The sequence below is a fragment of the Mobula hypostoma genome, chromosome 6, assembly GCF_963921235.1.
Source record: "Mobula hypostoma chromosome 6, sMobHyp1.1, whole genome shotgun sequence".
Lineage (NCBI taxonomy): Eukaryota > Metazoa > Chordata > Chondrichthyes > Myliobatiformes > Myliobatidae > Mobula > Mobula hypostoma.
Window position 1 is genome coordinate 36046623 of NC_086102.1, and position 15669 is coordinate 36062291.

General features: G+C 40.2%; 1 protein-coding gene across 2 annotated transcripts in view; it reads left to right on the top strand.

Annotated features, from left to right (window-relative positions):
* Positions 1 to 15669, top strand: part of LOC134347934 (uncharacterized) — a 105977-nt gene that overhangs the window by 55546 nt on the left and 34762 nt on the right. For both annotated transcript variants that reach the window (XM_063050582.1, XM_063050583.1), the window contains exons 14-17: positions 6453 to 6613; positions 9917 to 9970; positions 10465 to 10614; positions 15047 to 15186. In XM_063050582.1, the coding sequence (XP_062906652.1) occupies positions 6453 to 6613; positions 9917 to 9970; positions 10465 to 10614; positions 15047 to 15186 (505 nt within the window). The remainder of the gene's footprint in view (positions 1 to 6452; positions 6614 to 9916; positions 9971 to 10464; positions 10615 to 15046; positions 15187 to 15669) is intronic.

Sequence of the window (15669 nt, forward strand, 5' to 3'; positions counted from 1 at the left end):
TTTCCATGTAACACACACAAAATGCTGGATCCTGATGAAGAATCTCAGCCTGAAATGTCGACTGCTTGTTCCTCTCCATAGATGCTGCCTAACTTGCCAAGTTCCTCTAGACCAGGGGTCCTCAACTTGGGGTCCACAGACCCTTGGTTAATGTTTGAGGGTCCATGGCATAAATAAGCTTGGAAACCCCTGCTCTAGAATCTGTTACTCTGGATTTCCAGCATCTGCAGAATCTCTTAGGCTTATTGTTTCCATGTACTTGCCTAGGAGTATATTCCTGCAATGAGGAGAATTAAGCAAGTTATAGAATTGCTATCTCATTATTAATGTGATTGCATTAAATTACATTAAAATTGGCTGTAATTTTTCTTACATCTTACCAAACTGTATGTAAATTTTATTTCAAGAATCAGGAAAAAGCTAACCACCTGACACCTGAAAACTTTCATTAGATAGGAATAGCCACAACCAAGTTATTTTCTCAGTTATAGTTCAAATTTACTGCTTAGATCTCTTTATAGAAAAGATAGCCATGAATGAAGAACTTCCACTGAATCTACCTGAAACTATTTGCAAAATAGGATTCACACTTACTAAAAGTTTCTATTTTGTTGAATGCCTATGAGATGGCTTTTTAGAGCAGTTTGTCATTGAGCCTGCTAGGGGATCAGCTATACTGGATTGGGTGTTATGTAATGAACTGGAGGCGATTAGGGACCTTAATGTAAGAGAACCCTTAGGAACCAGTGATCACGATATGATATGACGCCATTGCCATCACCCTTCACCTGGTCCTCAACCACCTGGACAAAAAAGACACGTACGTGGGAATGCTGTTTATAGACTTCAGTTCAGCATTCAACACAATCATTCCTCAGCACCTGAATGGAAAGCTGAAACTGCTGGGCCTGAACACCTCCCTCTGCAACTGGATCCTGGACTTCCTGACTGGGAGATGTCAATCAGACTGGATCGGGAACAGCATCTCCAACACCATCACACTGAGCACGGGGGCCCCCCAGGGCTGTGTGCTCAGTCCACTGCTGTTCACTCTGCTGACCCACGACTCTGCAGCAATACACAGCTCGAATCACATCAAGTTCGCAGATGACACGACCGTGGTGAATCTCATCAGCAAGAACGACGAGGCAGCATACAGAGAGGAGGTGCAATGGCTAACGGACTGGAGCAGAGCCAACAACCTGTCTCTGAATGTGAACAAAAGAGATGGTTGTTGACTTCAGGAGAGCACAGGGTGACCACTCTCTGCTGAACATTGATGGCTCCTCCGTTGAGATCCTTAAGAGCACCAAATTTCTTGGTGTTCACCTGGCAGAGAATCTCACCTGGTCCCTCAACACCAGCTCCATAACCAAGAAAGCATAGTAGCGTCTCTACTTTCTGCAAAGGCTGAGAAAAGTCCATCTCCCACATCCCATCCTCGTCACAGTCTACAGAGGATGTATCAAGAGCATCCTGAGCAGCTACATCACTGCCTGGTTTGGGAATTGCACTGTCTCGGATTGCAAGACCCTGCAGCGGATAGTGAGGTCAGCTGAGAAGATGAACGGGATCTCTCTTCCCGCCATTACAAACATTTACACTACACACTGCACCCATAAAGCCAACAACATTGTGAAGGACCCCACACACCCCTCTTACAAACTCTTCTCCCTCCTGCCATCTGGCAAAAGGTACCGAAGCATTCGAGCTCTCACGACCAGACTGTGCAACAGTTTCTTACCTCAAGCCATCAGACTCCTTAATACCCAGAGACTAGACTGACATCTACATCATTTATTATTAGATTGTAATTTGTCCTGTACTGTGCGTATTGTCTTGCTTATTTACTGTACTGCCCTGCACTGTTTTATGCACTTTGTCCTGTGTAGGCCTGTAGTCTAGTGTAGTTTTTGTGTTGTCTTACGTAGTAGACATTATCCACTGATGTCTACTATAAGCCTACTGACTCTCACAGCTATCTGGACTATTCCTCTTCTCACCCTGTCTCTTGCAAAAACGCCATCCCCTTCTCGCAATTCCTCCGTCTCCACCGCATCTGCTCTCAGGATGAGGCTTTTCATTCTAGGACGAGGGAGATGTCTTCATTTTTTAAAGAAAGGGGCTTCCCTTCCTCCACTATCAACTCTGCTCTTAAACGCATCTCCCCCGTTTCACGTACATCTGCTCTCACTCCATCCTCCCACCACCCCACTAGGAATAGGGTTCCCCTGGTCCTCACCTACCACCCCACCAGCCTCCGGGTCCAACATATTATTCTCCGTAACTTCCGCCACCTCCAACGGGATCCCACCACTAAGCATATCTTTCCCTCCCCCCCCTCTCTGCATTCCGCAGGGATCGCTCCCTACACAACTCCCTTGTCCATTCGTCCCCCCCATCCCTCCCCACTGATCTCCCTCCTGGCACTTATCCGTGTAAGCGGAACAAGTGCTACACATGCCCTTACACTTCCTCCCTTACCACCATTCAGGGCCCCAAACAGTCCTTCCAGGTGAGGCATCACTTCACCTGTGAGTCAACTGGGGTGATATACTGCGTCCGGTGCTCCCGATGTGGCCTTTTATATATTGGTGAGACCCGACGCAGACTGGGAGACCGCTTTGCTGAACATCTACGCTCTGTCCGCCAGAGAAAGCAGGATCTCCCAGTGGCCACACATTTTAATTCCACATCCCATTCCCATTCTGACATGTCTATCCACGGCCTCCTCTACTGTAAAGATGAAGCCACACTCAGGTTGGAGGAACAACACCTTATATTCCGTATGGGTAGCCTCCAACCTGATGGCATGAACATTGACTTCTCTAACTTCCGCTAGGCCCCACCTCCCCCTCGTACCCCATCTGTTACTCTTTTTTTATGCACACATTCTTTCTCTCACTCTCCTTTTTCTCCCTCTGTCCCTCTTAATATACCTCTTGCCCATCCTCTGGGTCACCCCCCCCCCCGTCTTTCTTCCCGGACCTCCTGTCCCATGATCCTCTCGTATCCCCTTCTGCCTATCACCTGTCCAGCTCTCGGCTCCATCCCTCCCCCTCCTGTCTTCTCCTATCATTTTGCATCTCCTCCTCCCCCTCCAGCTTTCAAATCCCTTACTCACTCTTCCTTCAGTTAGTCCTGACGAAGGGTCTCGGCCTGAAACGTCGACTGCACCTCTTCCTATAGATGCTGCCTGACCTGCTGCGTTCACCAGCAACTTTGATGTGTGTTGCAAGAAATGATACAATGTTTTTCCAGAATCATATCACAGAAACACATGACAAACCGACTTAAAAACTAACAAAAATCACATAATTATAACATAGTTACAACAGTGCAAAGCAATACCATAATTTGATAAGAACAGACCATGGCACGGTAAAAGTCTCAAAGTGTCTGGAAAGTCCCATCATCTCACGCAGACGGTGAACATCCAGTGCCGTCAACTTGCCGATGCAGCATACTGGAAGCATCTGACTACAGTCCGACTCTGAGTCCATCCGAAAACTCGGAGCCTCCAACCAGCTCTCCGACACCAAGCGCCGAGCACCATCTCTGCCGAGCACTTCAACCCCGGCCCTGGCAATAGGCAAAGCCGAGGATTTGGGGCCTTCCCCTCTGGAGATTCTTGATTGCACAGTAGCAGCGGCAGCGAAGCAGGCATTTCAGAAGTTAGTCCAGGTGTTCCTCCATGCTTCTCATGGCTGTCTCCATGAAATCCAGATTGTGCACGGCCCCCTAGTTAACACACACTATATTAATTTGGAATGACCCGCGCCGCCATCTGCTCCTCCCTCCTATGACCAAACGTCCAAACGACCAAATATGAAAGCAAGATAGCAAATAATTTCAAAGTGGATGGTAAAAGCTTTTTCAAGTATTTAAAAATTAAAAGAGAGATGAGAGTGGATATAGGACTGCTAGAAAATGAGGCAGGAGAAATAATGGGGGACACAGAGATGGCAGATGAACTAAATGAGTATTTTGCACTGGTTTTCACTGTGGAAGACACTAGCAGTGTGTCAGATGTAGTGTGTGAAGGAAGAGAAGTGGGTGCAGTTATTATTACTAGCAAGAAGGTGCTCAAAAAGCCGAAAGACCTGAAGGTACATAAGTCATCCAGACCAGATGAACTGCACCCTAGGGTTCTGAAAGAGGTAGCATTAGAGATTGTGGTGGCATTAGCAATGATCTTTCAAAAATCATTGGACTCTGGCATTGTGCCAGAGGACTGGAACATTGCAAATGTCACTCCACTCTTTAAGGAAGGAGGAAGGCAGCAGAAAGGAAATTATAGACCAGTTAGCCTGACCTCAGTGGTTGAGAAGATGTTAGAGTCAATTGTTAAGTACGAAGTGATGGAGTATTTGGTGACACAGGACAAGATAGGACAAAGTCAGCATGGTTTCCTTCAGGGAAAATCCTGCCTGACAAACCTGTTGGAATTCTTTGATGACATTACAAGTAGAATAGATAAACAGGATGCAGTGTATGTTGTATACTTGGACTTTCAGAAGGCCTTTGACAAGGTGTCACGTATAAGGCTGCTTACCAAGTTAAGAGCCCATGGCATTACAAGGAAGTTACTGGCATGGTTAGAGCATTGGCTGATTGGAAGAAGGCAGCAAGTAGGAATAAAAGGATCCTTTTCTGGTTGGGTGCCAATGGCAGTGGTGTTCTGCAGGGGTTGGTATTGGGACCACTTCTTTTTATGCCGTATATAAATAATTTAGATGATGAAATAGATAGCTTTGTTGCCAGGTTTGCAGATGATACGAAGATTGTTGGAGGGGCAGGTAGTGTTGAGGAAACAGGTAGGATGCAGAAGAACTTAGATTAGGAGAATGGGCAAGAAAGTGGCAAATGAAATACAATGTTGGGAAATGCATGGTCATGCACTTTGGATGTAGAAATAAATGTGTGGACTATTTTCTAAATGGGGAGAAAATCCAAAATTCTGAGATGCAAAGGGACTTGGGAGTCCTTGTGCAGAACTCCCTGAAGGTTAGCTTGCGGGTTTAGCCAGTGATAAGGAAGGCAAATGCAATGCTAGCATTCATTTCAAGAGGTCTAGAATACAAGAACAGGGATGTGATGCTGAGGTTTTATAAGGCACTGATGAGGCCTCACCTTGAGTATTGTGTACAGTTTTGGCTCCTCATCTTAGGAGAGATGTGCTAGCATTGGAGAGGGTCCAGAGGAGGTTCACAAGGATGATTCCAAGAATGAAAGGATTATCGTACGAGGAATGTTTGATGGCTCTGGGTTTGTATTTGCTGGAATTTAGAAGGATGAGGGGTGAATCTCATTGAAACATTTCAAATGTTTAAAGGCCTAGGCAAAGTAGATGGAAAGAATGTTTCCTATGGTGGGAGAGTCTAGGACAAGAGGGCGCAGCCTCAGGATAGAGTGGTGTCCATGCAACACAGAGATACAGATTTCTTTAGCCAAAGGGTGGTGAATTTGTTGCCATGTGCAGCTGCGGAGGCCACGTCGTTGAGTGTATTTAAGACAGAGATTGATAAGTTCTTTATTGGATGTGGTATCAAAGGTTACGGGGAGAAGGCCAGGAAATGGGGTTGAGGAGGAGAAAAAAAAGGATCAGCCATGATCGAATGGCAGAGCAGACTCAATGGGCCAAATGTCCTAATTCTGCTCCTATGTCTTATGGTCTATGGTCTAAAAGGCCACAAAAGGTCTCGAAAGCCTCAGCAGAAGAGAAGGTACCACAGTCTTATCCTTTTTAGCCTTTGGACGTAGTGATTGGAAATAACTGAAGGATGTAGGAATCTTCTAAATCTTGCATGAAGCTCTAGAATGTAACTATTCAGTTACTGGAATATGGTTTTAGTTTTATAATTTATTTTTTCAATTTATTTTTATTTCATATGTACAGCCCCACTTGCTCAGATAACACACATGCAAGCCAATCCTGGTGCATGAATTTTAGTTAAAATGGTAAAAGTTTTATTTGCACAAAATTAGTGGGTCCTTTTGAATTTAGAGTGTGTGGGCATACATGTGCTACAAATACAAAATTAAGACTTGTGAGTATATAACAGTTTCAGTTTTTATGACCCATAAACTTCAACGGGATTTAGCATTAAAAAGTGGGTTAGAAGTGGGAAAATGTATGCAGCCTCATTCTTGAATTTAATTTTCAGAAAAAATATCTGTTCAACCAACTAATCATTGTTAATTGTTAGGAAAAGACAGTAACTTTAAACAAGCAAATTGAATTTTGAAAGTGAAAGTTCCTTGAGGAAAATAGTTGGCTGGGACAAATCTTATCCTTTTTTGGCCTTTGGACTTAGTGATTGGAAATATCTGAAGAGTGTAGTAATCTTTTAAATCTTGCACAAAGCTTTGGAGTGTAACTACTCAATTTTTGGAATATAGTTTTAATATTTTAATTTAATTTTTCAATTTATTTTTCTTTTACTGTTCAGCTTTGAAATCTGAACAGAGCAATGTAACAACTGTGCCTGATCCTGAGAATAGTCAGAAGATCCCTGCACCTTGTCTTGTTCCTGCTGCTTCTCCAACTGAATCCTGTGACTCTAAGGATAGGAGTGAAGATGAATCTGAAACTGAGACTAGCCAGGAGAAGGTAAATAGTATATAAATGTTATCTACTATCAACAGAACCTACATTCTCATTTTAAAACTACTGTAGTTGCAAGTAGGTGAGTGGCTTATTTTTCACCAAAGTCTGCCACTTCCAATATATTTACAGTTAACTGATCAGCTGAAGAGTTGGGAAACGTGATGGCAAATTGAATTTAATCCAGTTAATTGCTAATAATGCACTTTGGGAAGTCTTGTAAGGGTAGGGTATACACAGTAAATAGAAAAGTCTAGGAACAGTGATGAACAAAAGGTCCGTGGGTTACAAGTCCATTGATTACTGAAGTGGCTGCACAAGCAGATAGGGTAATGAAGAAGATTATATGACTATTTGCATTTATGAGCTATGACGTAGAATTTAAAAGTAGGGTCGTCTGATTATAACTTTTAAACATTGGTTTGGTTACACCTGGAGTATTATGTTTAGTCACCACAGTATAGGAATAGGATGCACTGGGGAGGGTTCAGAAGAAGTTCACCTCTGAATTTCAGAATTACCAGAATTGAAGCAATTCGTTCATAAAGGGACATTATAAGGGGGCAATATAAAATTATTAGGAGGATAGATAAAGTAGGTCATAACTGTCTTTTTCCATCGGTTGGGTTATCTAACATTAGAGGGCATAGGTATAAGTTGAAATGTAGGAAGTTCAGATGAATCTGAGGCAGAACTTTTTGATATAGGGTGGTGGACCTGAAATGGACTGCCTGAGGGAATGGAGGCAAGCATTCTTACCACAGTTAAGAGGTACTTCTATCACTAAGGCATAGAAGGCTAAGGACTAAATGTGAGTAAATGAGATCAGTATAGATATGCACAATGATTGAAGTAGATATGGTGAGCCAAGGAGCTGTTTCTCATCTGATTGACTATGATTAAACGTGGTAAGATCAATGTGGCTGAGACATTATGATGTATAAGATATTTTAATTATGATATACAGGATACTTTAATATTGGTGGGAGAAATTAGTATATGTTTTTAGTTCATTCTAGTGTTGAAGGTTGTATATGGCTGTATAATTGTATATGGTTTCAGGTAGTACATGAAAATATTAAGCATTTTTTAATTTGTTGAACTGACTTGCTGAGGAGTTTTTATTATGAAATCAATGTTGTTGCAAAGGTGTAGCAGCCCTTCAGCTTCAACTACAATACTTCATTATTTTAGTAATGATAATTATCCCATGGTAAAATATCTCCAAGTTAGCATATTTTGTGACTTGAAGAGAAATTGCATAGGCTGCTGTTCTCTTTACATTTATACTCCTGGCTTTCTTTGTAGTAGATGTCCCCAGACTGGAGAATGCAGTGGAAGTAAGGTTATCACATTATGTCCTGTTGATAATCCCTATGAGCCACCATGCTTATGGTTGCATTGAAGGGAATAGAATATCTGTATTAGCAGTTTCAGCCAAGCAGACTGCCTTTTGTTTTAAAGGTGTTGGGCTTTTAAATTCTGTTGAACTAGCTGAAGTCCATGAATATTGTTGGATTTGTTATTCGATTATTGTCTTCAAAAATGTCGTCTCCTAAACATCAAATAGCTGATAAATCTTTCCATATCAATGGTGGTAGTATACGACTGATGGTATGCTTTAATGCATTAAGCTTACTCAATTGTACTTTTCTCCATTGCTATTGAAGCCCAATGTTATTAGATATAGTCAAGTAATTCTCTTGCTCCTCTTAACTAACCTAACTCTAACTTAGTGATTGATGTTAATCAAGTTTGATGGACAGTCCACATCAGGCAATCCTTTAAAATAAAAAGAAGGAAGCTTTTTAGTTGTTACGCTGTTGCATTCTATAGCTTCGGTAGTGGAAGTGAGTTACTGTGGCACAGGAGACCCTCAGACCAATATGCTTGGCACTGATGTGCTAATTATACTTAGCCTGCTTTGTTGGGCAGACTATATCATTTATCAGCCTGACATCAGACCTCTGAAACAGATATTTTGTTCCAAGTTCTGTAACAGGAAGAGTTATCCAGTTGGCTGGAGGAAAAGATTCAATAAAGACTTTTTGAAAAATCAATATCCCCCCCCCCCCCCAGATTGTTGGGAATGTCTAGCCTATGACCACCAAAAGTAACAGGCAGGATAATACTGAGAACCTGATTCAAAGCACATTTATTATCAAAAGAATGTATAAATTATACACCTTGAAATGAACTTAGTCCGTTCATTGGGAGATGGTGAAAGGGTTGTACCATATCACAAAATACATACTCACACAACCCATCAAGCACCTTGTGCCTCCTTATGACATATTCAGCAGCTTTCATGTTGAATTTGAGGGGAAGCAAGTAATCCTCAATCTCAAGAGGGCTGCAAAAGAAAAAACAAGTGCCTGCCTCTTAGTAGGTTAACATGTTGCTATTTAAATTCAACTTGATGAACAATTTTAGAATAAGAAAGTTACTATTTGTAAAAGTGTCAGTGAAAACAAATAGATTGTCATTGAAGGCAATTTTTTAGTTTACTGATAGACTTCATGAAAAATTATCTGAGAGACTTATCCGGTAGAATCCATGTATTGCCTCAAACACACTCCAATATAGTTGATTCTGAAATGGCTTAGTAAGTCATTCAGTTCAGGGGAAATTTGACATGACAATAATGCTAAAGATTCAGTGGCATGCACATCCTGAAAACCAATAAAAATAGGTACTTGTATCACCATTTCTCTACCAATATAATTTGAGCATTGTTTAGATTCCAAATTAATTTGTGTAAATATTCAATTCCAGTAAATATATATATTTTCCGGGTTCAAAATGGAATAGCAATGATGATAGAAAGATTACGTAACTGCATTTCATGGCCTTTTAATTAGCAGTTGTCTTGACACTTGCTTTTGAAATGAGGGATTTTGAACACGTATTTTGTATAAGGACTTCAGCACACCTCTGACGGGACCCCGTTTGTTTGCTGTCATGTTAATTGAGTAAAGCTAAACTGATTCTGAAATTTATCTGTTTGAATTTTCATGTGGATTATAAGGAAAACATGACACTGTTCTTAGAAGAGGCAATTCCATAATATTGTTGTAATTAAAGTAACTGCAATATAAATAATTTTTATGAGTGTTGTGACACTTCTAGAGTATGATTAGGTACTATTAAATTAAGTTTTGGCCCACTTCTTACTAAGTTCTTAGCTAAATGAATTACTAAGTGGACATTAGTAGACTATTAACTACTAAGTAAATTGTGTCTTTTGGGTTCAGTGACATAATTGAAAAATTTCTGCTGCTGTCACACATTGCTTCATTTTGTTTGCAGATTTCGAATGGAATGGTTAATGTTTGTATCAATACTGACGATGTGGATTTCAAGGTACCATAATTATTTATTATAATTACTTTATTGAATTCTTAACTTTTTTTTATCTTCTCTCCATAATAATAAACTTCCTAGTTATCATACATTTCCTTCAGCTCTGTGGTACAGGTTTTAGGTTTATTCTAGGTTGGTATGATAAGATTTGTTCACCGTAGACCCTTCGTGAAATTAGTTCAGTGATTTCAACTTGATAGAACTCGAATGAGTGCACCATTAAAGTGCCCATATTTTGTTACCCATGGTCAGAGAGCTTGGTGATGTGAGAAGCAGAAAATATTCATGCCACCAGTACACTGTTTTCCATTTATTTTGAAGATGAACTTATTTTGCCATGTAATATGCTATGTAATCAAAAACAGATACTTAAAGTCAATCTGTTGATAATGTGATGCAGAATATTAGCTGTATCATTTTTATGTACTTAGAATTGTCAAAAATGCTGAAATCTGAGACATATTTTGGTTAAAGTTCTATTTTCCTTTCTGTAGGAGACTTTCAAAATAATAGAAGCAGAGAGGACTGAATTGACTCGTTATATTGAAGATCTGCGTGACAGCTGCAAGCAAATAGAAAATGAAAGCTATCTTGAAATCAAAGGATGGAAACAAAGAATTCAAGAGAAAGAGAAAGAAAGTGCAGTATGTCCCTAACACCCACCATTAATACAGAAATTATGAAGAAAGTACAATGGGTCTGACCACTACCTTTACTTTAACAGGGAAAAGGAAGGGATACTTGTGCAGTCTTTCAAATTTTGATATCATTATAGATATTTTAATCCAGATTACATTGGATACAACTTTGCTAAATAGTGTTTCTGAAATAAAAGAGGGATAAAAAAAAGTCCTGCCTTAACAGGTATGGTAGTTGTCATCAATAAAATCATTTCGAATTAGGAAATACTTTTTGAGTAAATATCCAATATTGACCACACTGAATGGTTTAAAATAATTCTCTAGAATGAGATTCTTGATATTTTTAATATTAAAACACAGGAATAGTTCAATAATTCCATTTAATATCAGAGAATGTGTACAATATACAACCTGAAATTTTTGTTCTACGCAGACTTCCATGAAAACAGAAGAGTGCCCCAAAGAATGAGTGACAGTAAAATCTATAGAACGCCAAAGCTCCCCTCCCACACACAAACAGCAGCGAAGCAGCAACTCTCCCCCCCAGTTATTTCAGCAAAAATGCATCAGCACCCTCACCCACCAGGCAAACAATAACAAAGCCTCAAGAAAGACCATGATATGCAGTATAACAAAAGGTAATCGTTCACAAGACAATTCGACATACCACACAGTCAGTCACAGTCTCAGTCTGTCTCTCTCTCTCTCCCTCCCTCCCTCCCTCCCTCCCCCCCGCCTCCACCCCAAGGCACATGCTAACATTTTGTTTCCTACTTCACTTCAGAGATACATTTCCTCAGTGAGTATACAAATATCCTCTTGAAATGTTCCAGCTTCAAAGTATGCATACAGAGAAGGGGTATTGAAACTGGAACCCTTGCTAAGCTTCGATCCATGGTACTTGCTGGGCTCTGAGCCTGTTGATAAATGCCAACATCTCTGAATGTATTGATCATCAAATGCAGAAATTTCAAATGTACAGATATACTCACGGTGCCTAATCTCCGTTTCCTCCATGGCTGAACTCACTGTGCAATACCCTAACATATATACTGAGAAATTGTCACTAAGATCATTGGCCCAATTGATTTTAATTGATGCTGTAGGGTTGTGATTCAGGAAGCAAAAGGAAGGTAATTTCTTTTATGAATCGTTTCAATGCAGTTAGTTTATTTTTAATTATTCATAAGTGCTTTTAGATGTTTTAACTAGTTTTATGTGTTATTAAAAATGCAAAACAGAATTTTAAATGCTTTAATTATCCAGCTCAATTTTTATGCTTTTCATATCAAACAGATTTAACAATTAAATGATCTTCACTTTAATTACTGGCAAAGCTTGAGGAATAACTTTATGTTCAAAGCTGAGATCAACACATTTTTGGATGTTGAAAGAATAAGCCAGTCTGAAGTCAGAGCAAAAAATGGACAAGGCACAGGTCAATCATGATGTTACAGAATGGAAGAGCAGACTCAAGGCATTATGGTCTAATTTACTTCTTTGTGGTTATTTGACAGCTTGCATGGCCTAACGACTTTACAAAGCACGGCACAGTTAATTATTTTTGTAGTGCAGTTCATTTGTAATGCAATAGCAAATCTGAACATAAGCCCAGCAAGTAGCTGTGAGAGAAATGACAGAGATAAGATGGTTTGTTACTACTAGTTGAAGGGGTATTTTGGCTGAGATATCAAGGAGAGAACCTTCTTGGCTTTTCTCATAGAAGACAGACAGGACATCAATTTAGTGAGCTGGTATTCATTTACAGTTAACTAGCAAGTTTGTGTAAAACTACCAGATGGGAGTAGACATGTTAGTCCGTTCAAGTCTTAACATGTCTGCTCAGGCATTCATGCATACAACAAAGCAAGAATTAGTGGGAAGATAGCAGATTGGGAAATGTTTAAAAACCTACAGAGAGCAACAAAAAAAATCATTAGAAGGGAAAAGAAATATGAAAGCAAGCTAGCAAATAATATCAAAGTGGATAGTGAAAGTTTTTTCAAGTATGCTAAAAATGAAAGTGGATATAGGACCGCTAGAAAATGAGGCAGGAGAAATAATAACGGGGAACAAGGAGATGGCAGATGAACTAAATGAGCCGTTTGTGTCAGTCTTCACTGTGGAAGACACTAGTAGTATGCCTGATGATGTGTGTGAAGAAAGAGAATTGGGTGCAGTTACTGTTGCAAGAGAGAAGGTGCTCAAAAAGTTAAAAGACCTAAAGGTACGTAAGTCACCCAGACCAGAGGAACTGTACTCCAGGGTTCTGAAAAAGGTAGCATTAGAGATTGTGGTGGCATTAGAAATGATCTTGCAAAAATCATTGGACTCTAGCATAGTGCCAGAGAACTGGAAAACTGCAAATGTCACTCTACTCTTTAAGAAAGGAGAAAGGCAGCAGAAAGGAAATTATAGACCAGTTAACCTGACGTCAGTGGATGAGAAGATGTTAGAGTCATTTGTTAAAGACGAGTGATGGAGTATTTGATGACACAGGACAAGATAGGACAAAGTCAGCATGATTTCCTTGAGGGAAAATCCTGCCTTATGAACCTGTTGGAATTCTTTGAGGAGATTACAAGTAGGATAGATAAAGAGGACTCAGTGGATGTTGTGTATTTGGACTTTCAGAAGGCCTTTGACAAGGTGCCACACATGAGGCTGCTTACCAAGTTAAGAGCCCATGGTATTGCAGGAAAGTTACTAACATGGTTAGAGCATTGGCTGATTGGTAGGAGACAGCGAATGGGAGTAAAAGGATCCTTTTCTGGTTGGCTGCCAGTGACTAGTGGTGTTCCACAGGGGTTGGTATTGGGACCAATTCTTTTTATGCTGTATAAAATGATTTGGATAATGGAATGGATGGCTTTGTTGCTAAGTTTGCAAATGATATGAAGGTTGTTGGAGGGGCAGATAGTGTTGAGGAAACAGGTAGGATGCAGAAGGACTTAGACAGATTAGGACAATGGGCAAGAAACTGGCAAATGAAATACAATGTTGGAAAATGCATGGTCATGCACTTTGGTCATGGAAATAAATGTGTGGACTATTTTCTAAACGGAGAAAATCCAGGAATCTGAGATGCAAAGGGACTTGGGAGTCCTTGTGCAGAACTCCCTGAAGGTTAACTTGCAGTTTAAGTCGGTGATGAGGAAGGCAAATGCCATGTTAGCACTCATTTCAAGAGGTCTAGAATGCAAGAGCAGGGATGTGATGCTGAAGGCTTTATAAAGCACTGGTGAGGCCTCACGTTGAGTATTGTGAACAGTTTTGGGCTCCTCATCTTAGAAAAGATGTGCTGGCATTGGAGAGGGTCAGAGGAGGTTCACAAGGATGATTCCAGGAATGAAAGGGTTATCTTACGAGGAATGTTTGATGGCTCTGGGTCTGTACTCGCACTTGTGGGGGGTGGGGGGAATCTCATTGAAATCTTTCGAATGTTGGAAGTTCTAGACAGGGTAGATGTGGAAAGGATGTTTCCCATGGTGGGAGAGTCTAGGGCGAGAGGGCAGAGCCTCAGGATAGAGGGGCGCCCTTTCACAACAGAGATGCCGAGAAATTCCTTTAGCCAAAGGGTTGTGAACTTGTGGAATTTGTTGCCACATGCAGCTGTGGAGGCTAAGTCATTGGATGTATTTAAGGCAGAGATTGATAGATTCTTAATTGGACATGGCATCAAAGGTTATGAGGAGAAGGCTGGGAACTGGAGTTGAGGAGGAGATTAAAAAAAAGGATCAGCCATGATTGATTGGCAGAGCAAACTCGATGGGCTAGATGGCCTAATTCTGCTGCTATGTCTTATGGTTTAAGTCTTAGTACATAACTAGATGTGGGTGCATCTGACCTCTCTTGCAATTATAAATGGACTTTCATCCTTTGATAGAAAGAAGGACTGTGTCCAGAACCTCCACCTCTATTGAAGCTGAGCTTCATTTTATAATTCAGACGCATAACTAATCTATTAGTGCTATATATATTTTTTTAATCATTTAAATTATAGGAATAAACACATTATCTTAAAATATAAACAATTTATCTATGAATTCTTGATCTACAAGTCAGGGATCCTTTCATATGAGTGGGCATTTGTAAACTACACAAGATCTGACTGGCATTGGATCATGGATCCAAAACATAACCAGGTCTTACCTGGTACAATAGGAATTTGGGTGCAGCCTGCATGGTTTGGCCCATTGAGTAACTTAAGGTTGAATATTTTGTTTCTCCCCTTCCATGTGTGGGAAGCAAGCCTGCTGTGCTGTTTGGTCATCTTGGGACCCTACAGCTCCTTGTGCTGCTTGTTGGTAGTTTAGTTAATTTTTTCTCCTCCATTTGCTATTTACTGTTAATGTAAATATCTTGCTCATTGTTACTGCAGCCCTACATGTATTTATTTAAAAGATAAATTGGATTTTCTTTTCTCTTTCTGCAGGGCATCCAGCAAGAAGTTAATAGAGTCCACCATCAACTCCAGGAAGAATCTAACAGGATGGATCAGGAACAAATAAATCATCAAGCACAATTACAGAAAGTCAAGGAATTACTTAGAGTTAAAAAAGCTCAATGTGAAAGGTACCCTAACTGTTTACATCCAGAATAGCCATGCATCATTTTATAAAACACTTATGATTATTGCATTATGAGTGCTCTCCTAACTTTGACTCCCTCTTTCCCTCCCTGCTCCCCCAACATGCCCAATTTATACTGGGTTATGAATTCTTCTGTAGGCCTACAGCAGAAGCCTTTACGCTTCTGCAGTGGAAAATATGCTGTCAGATCGCATGGTCTGAGCTACATTTATTTGTAATTCATAATTACACAGGAGCAGAAAGACTGCAGCTGTGATTTGATAAAGGATAATGGAATAATCTCATTTCCAAAACACAGAAGTTCCAACAACTGAAAGGGTAGAATAAGGAAAACAAATAGCAGTTACACTCTTTTCAAGAATTTCATTGAAACACTGAATCAAAGAAGTTGTGTTTTATTAATCAGCACTTCACAGACCAACATTGGATTAGTTATGATTGCTTTTTAATCGATGGTTTGCACATT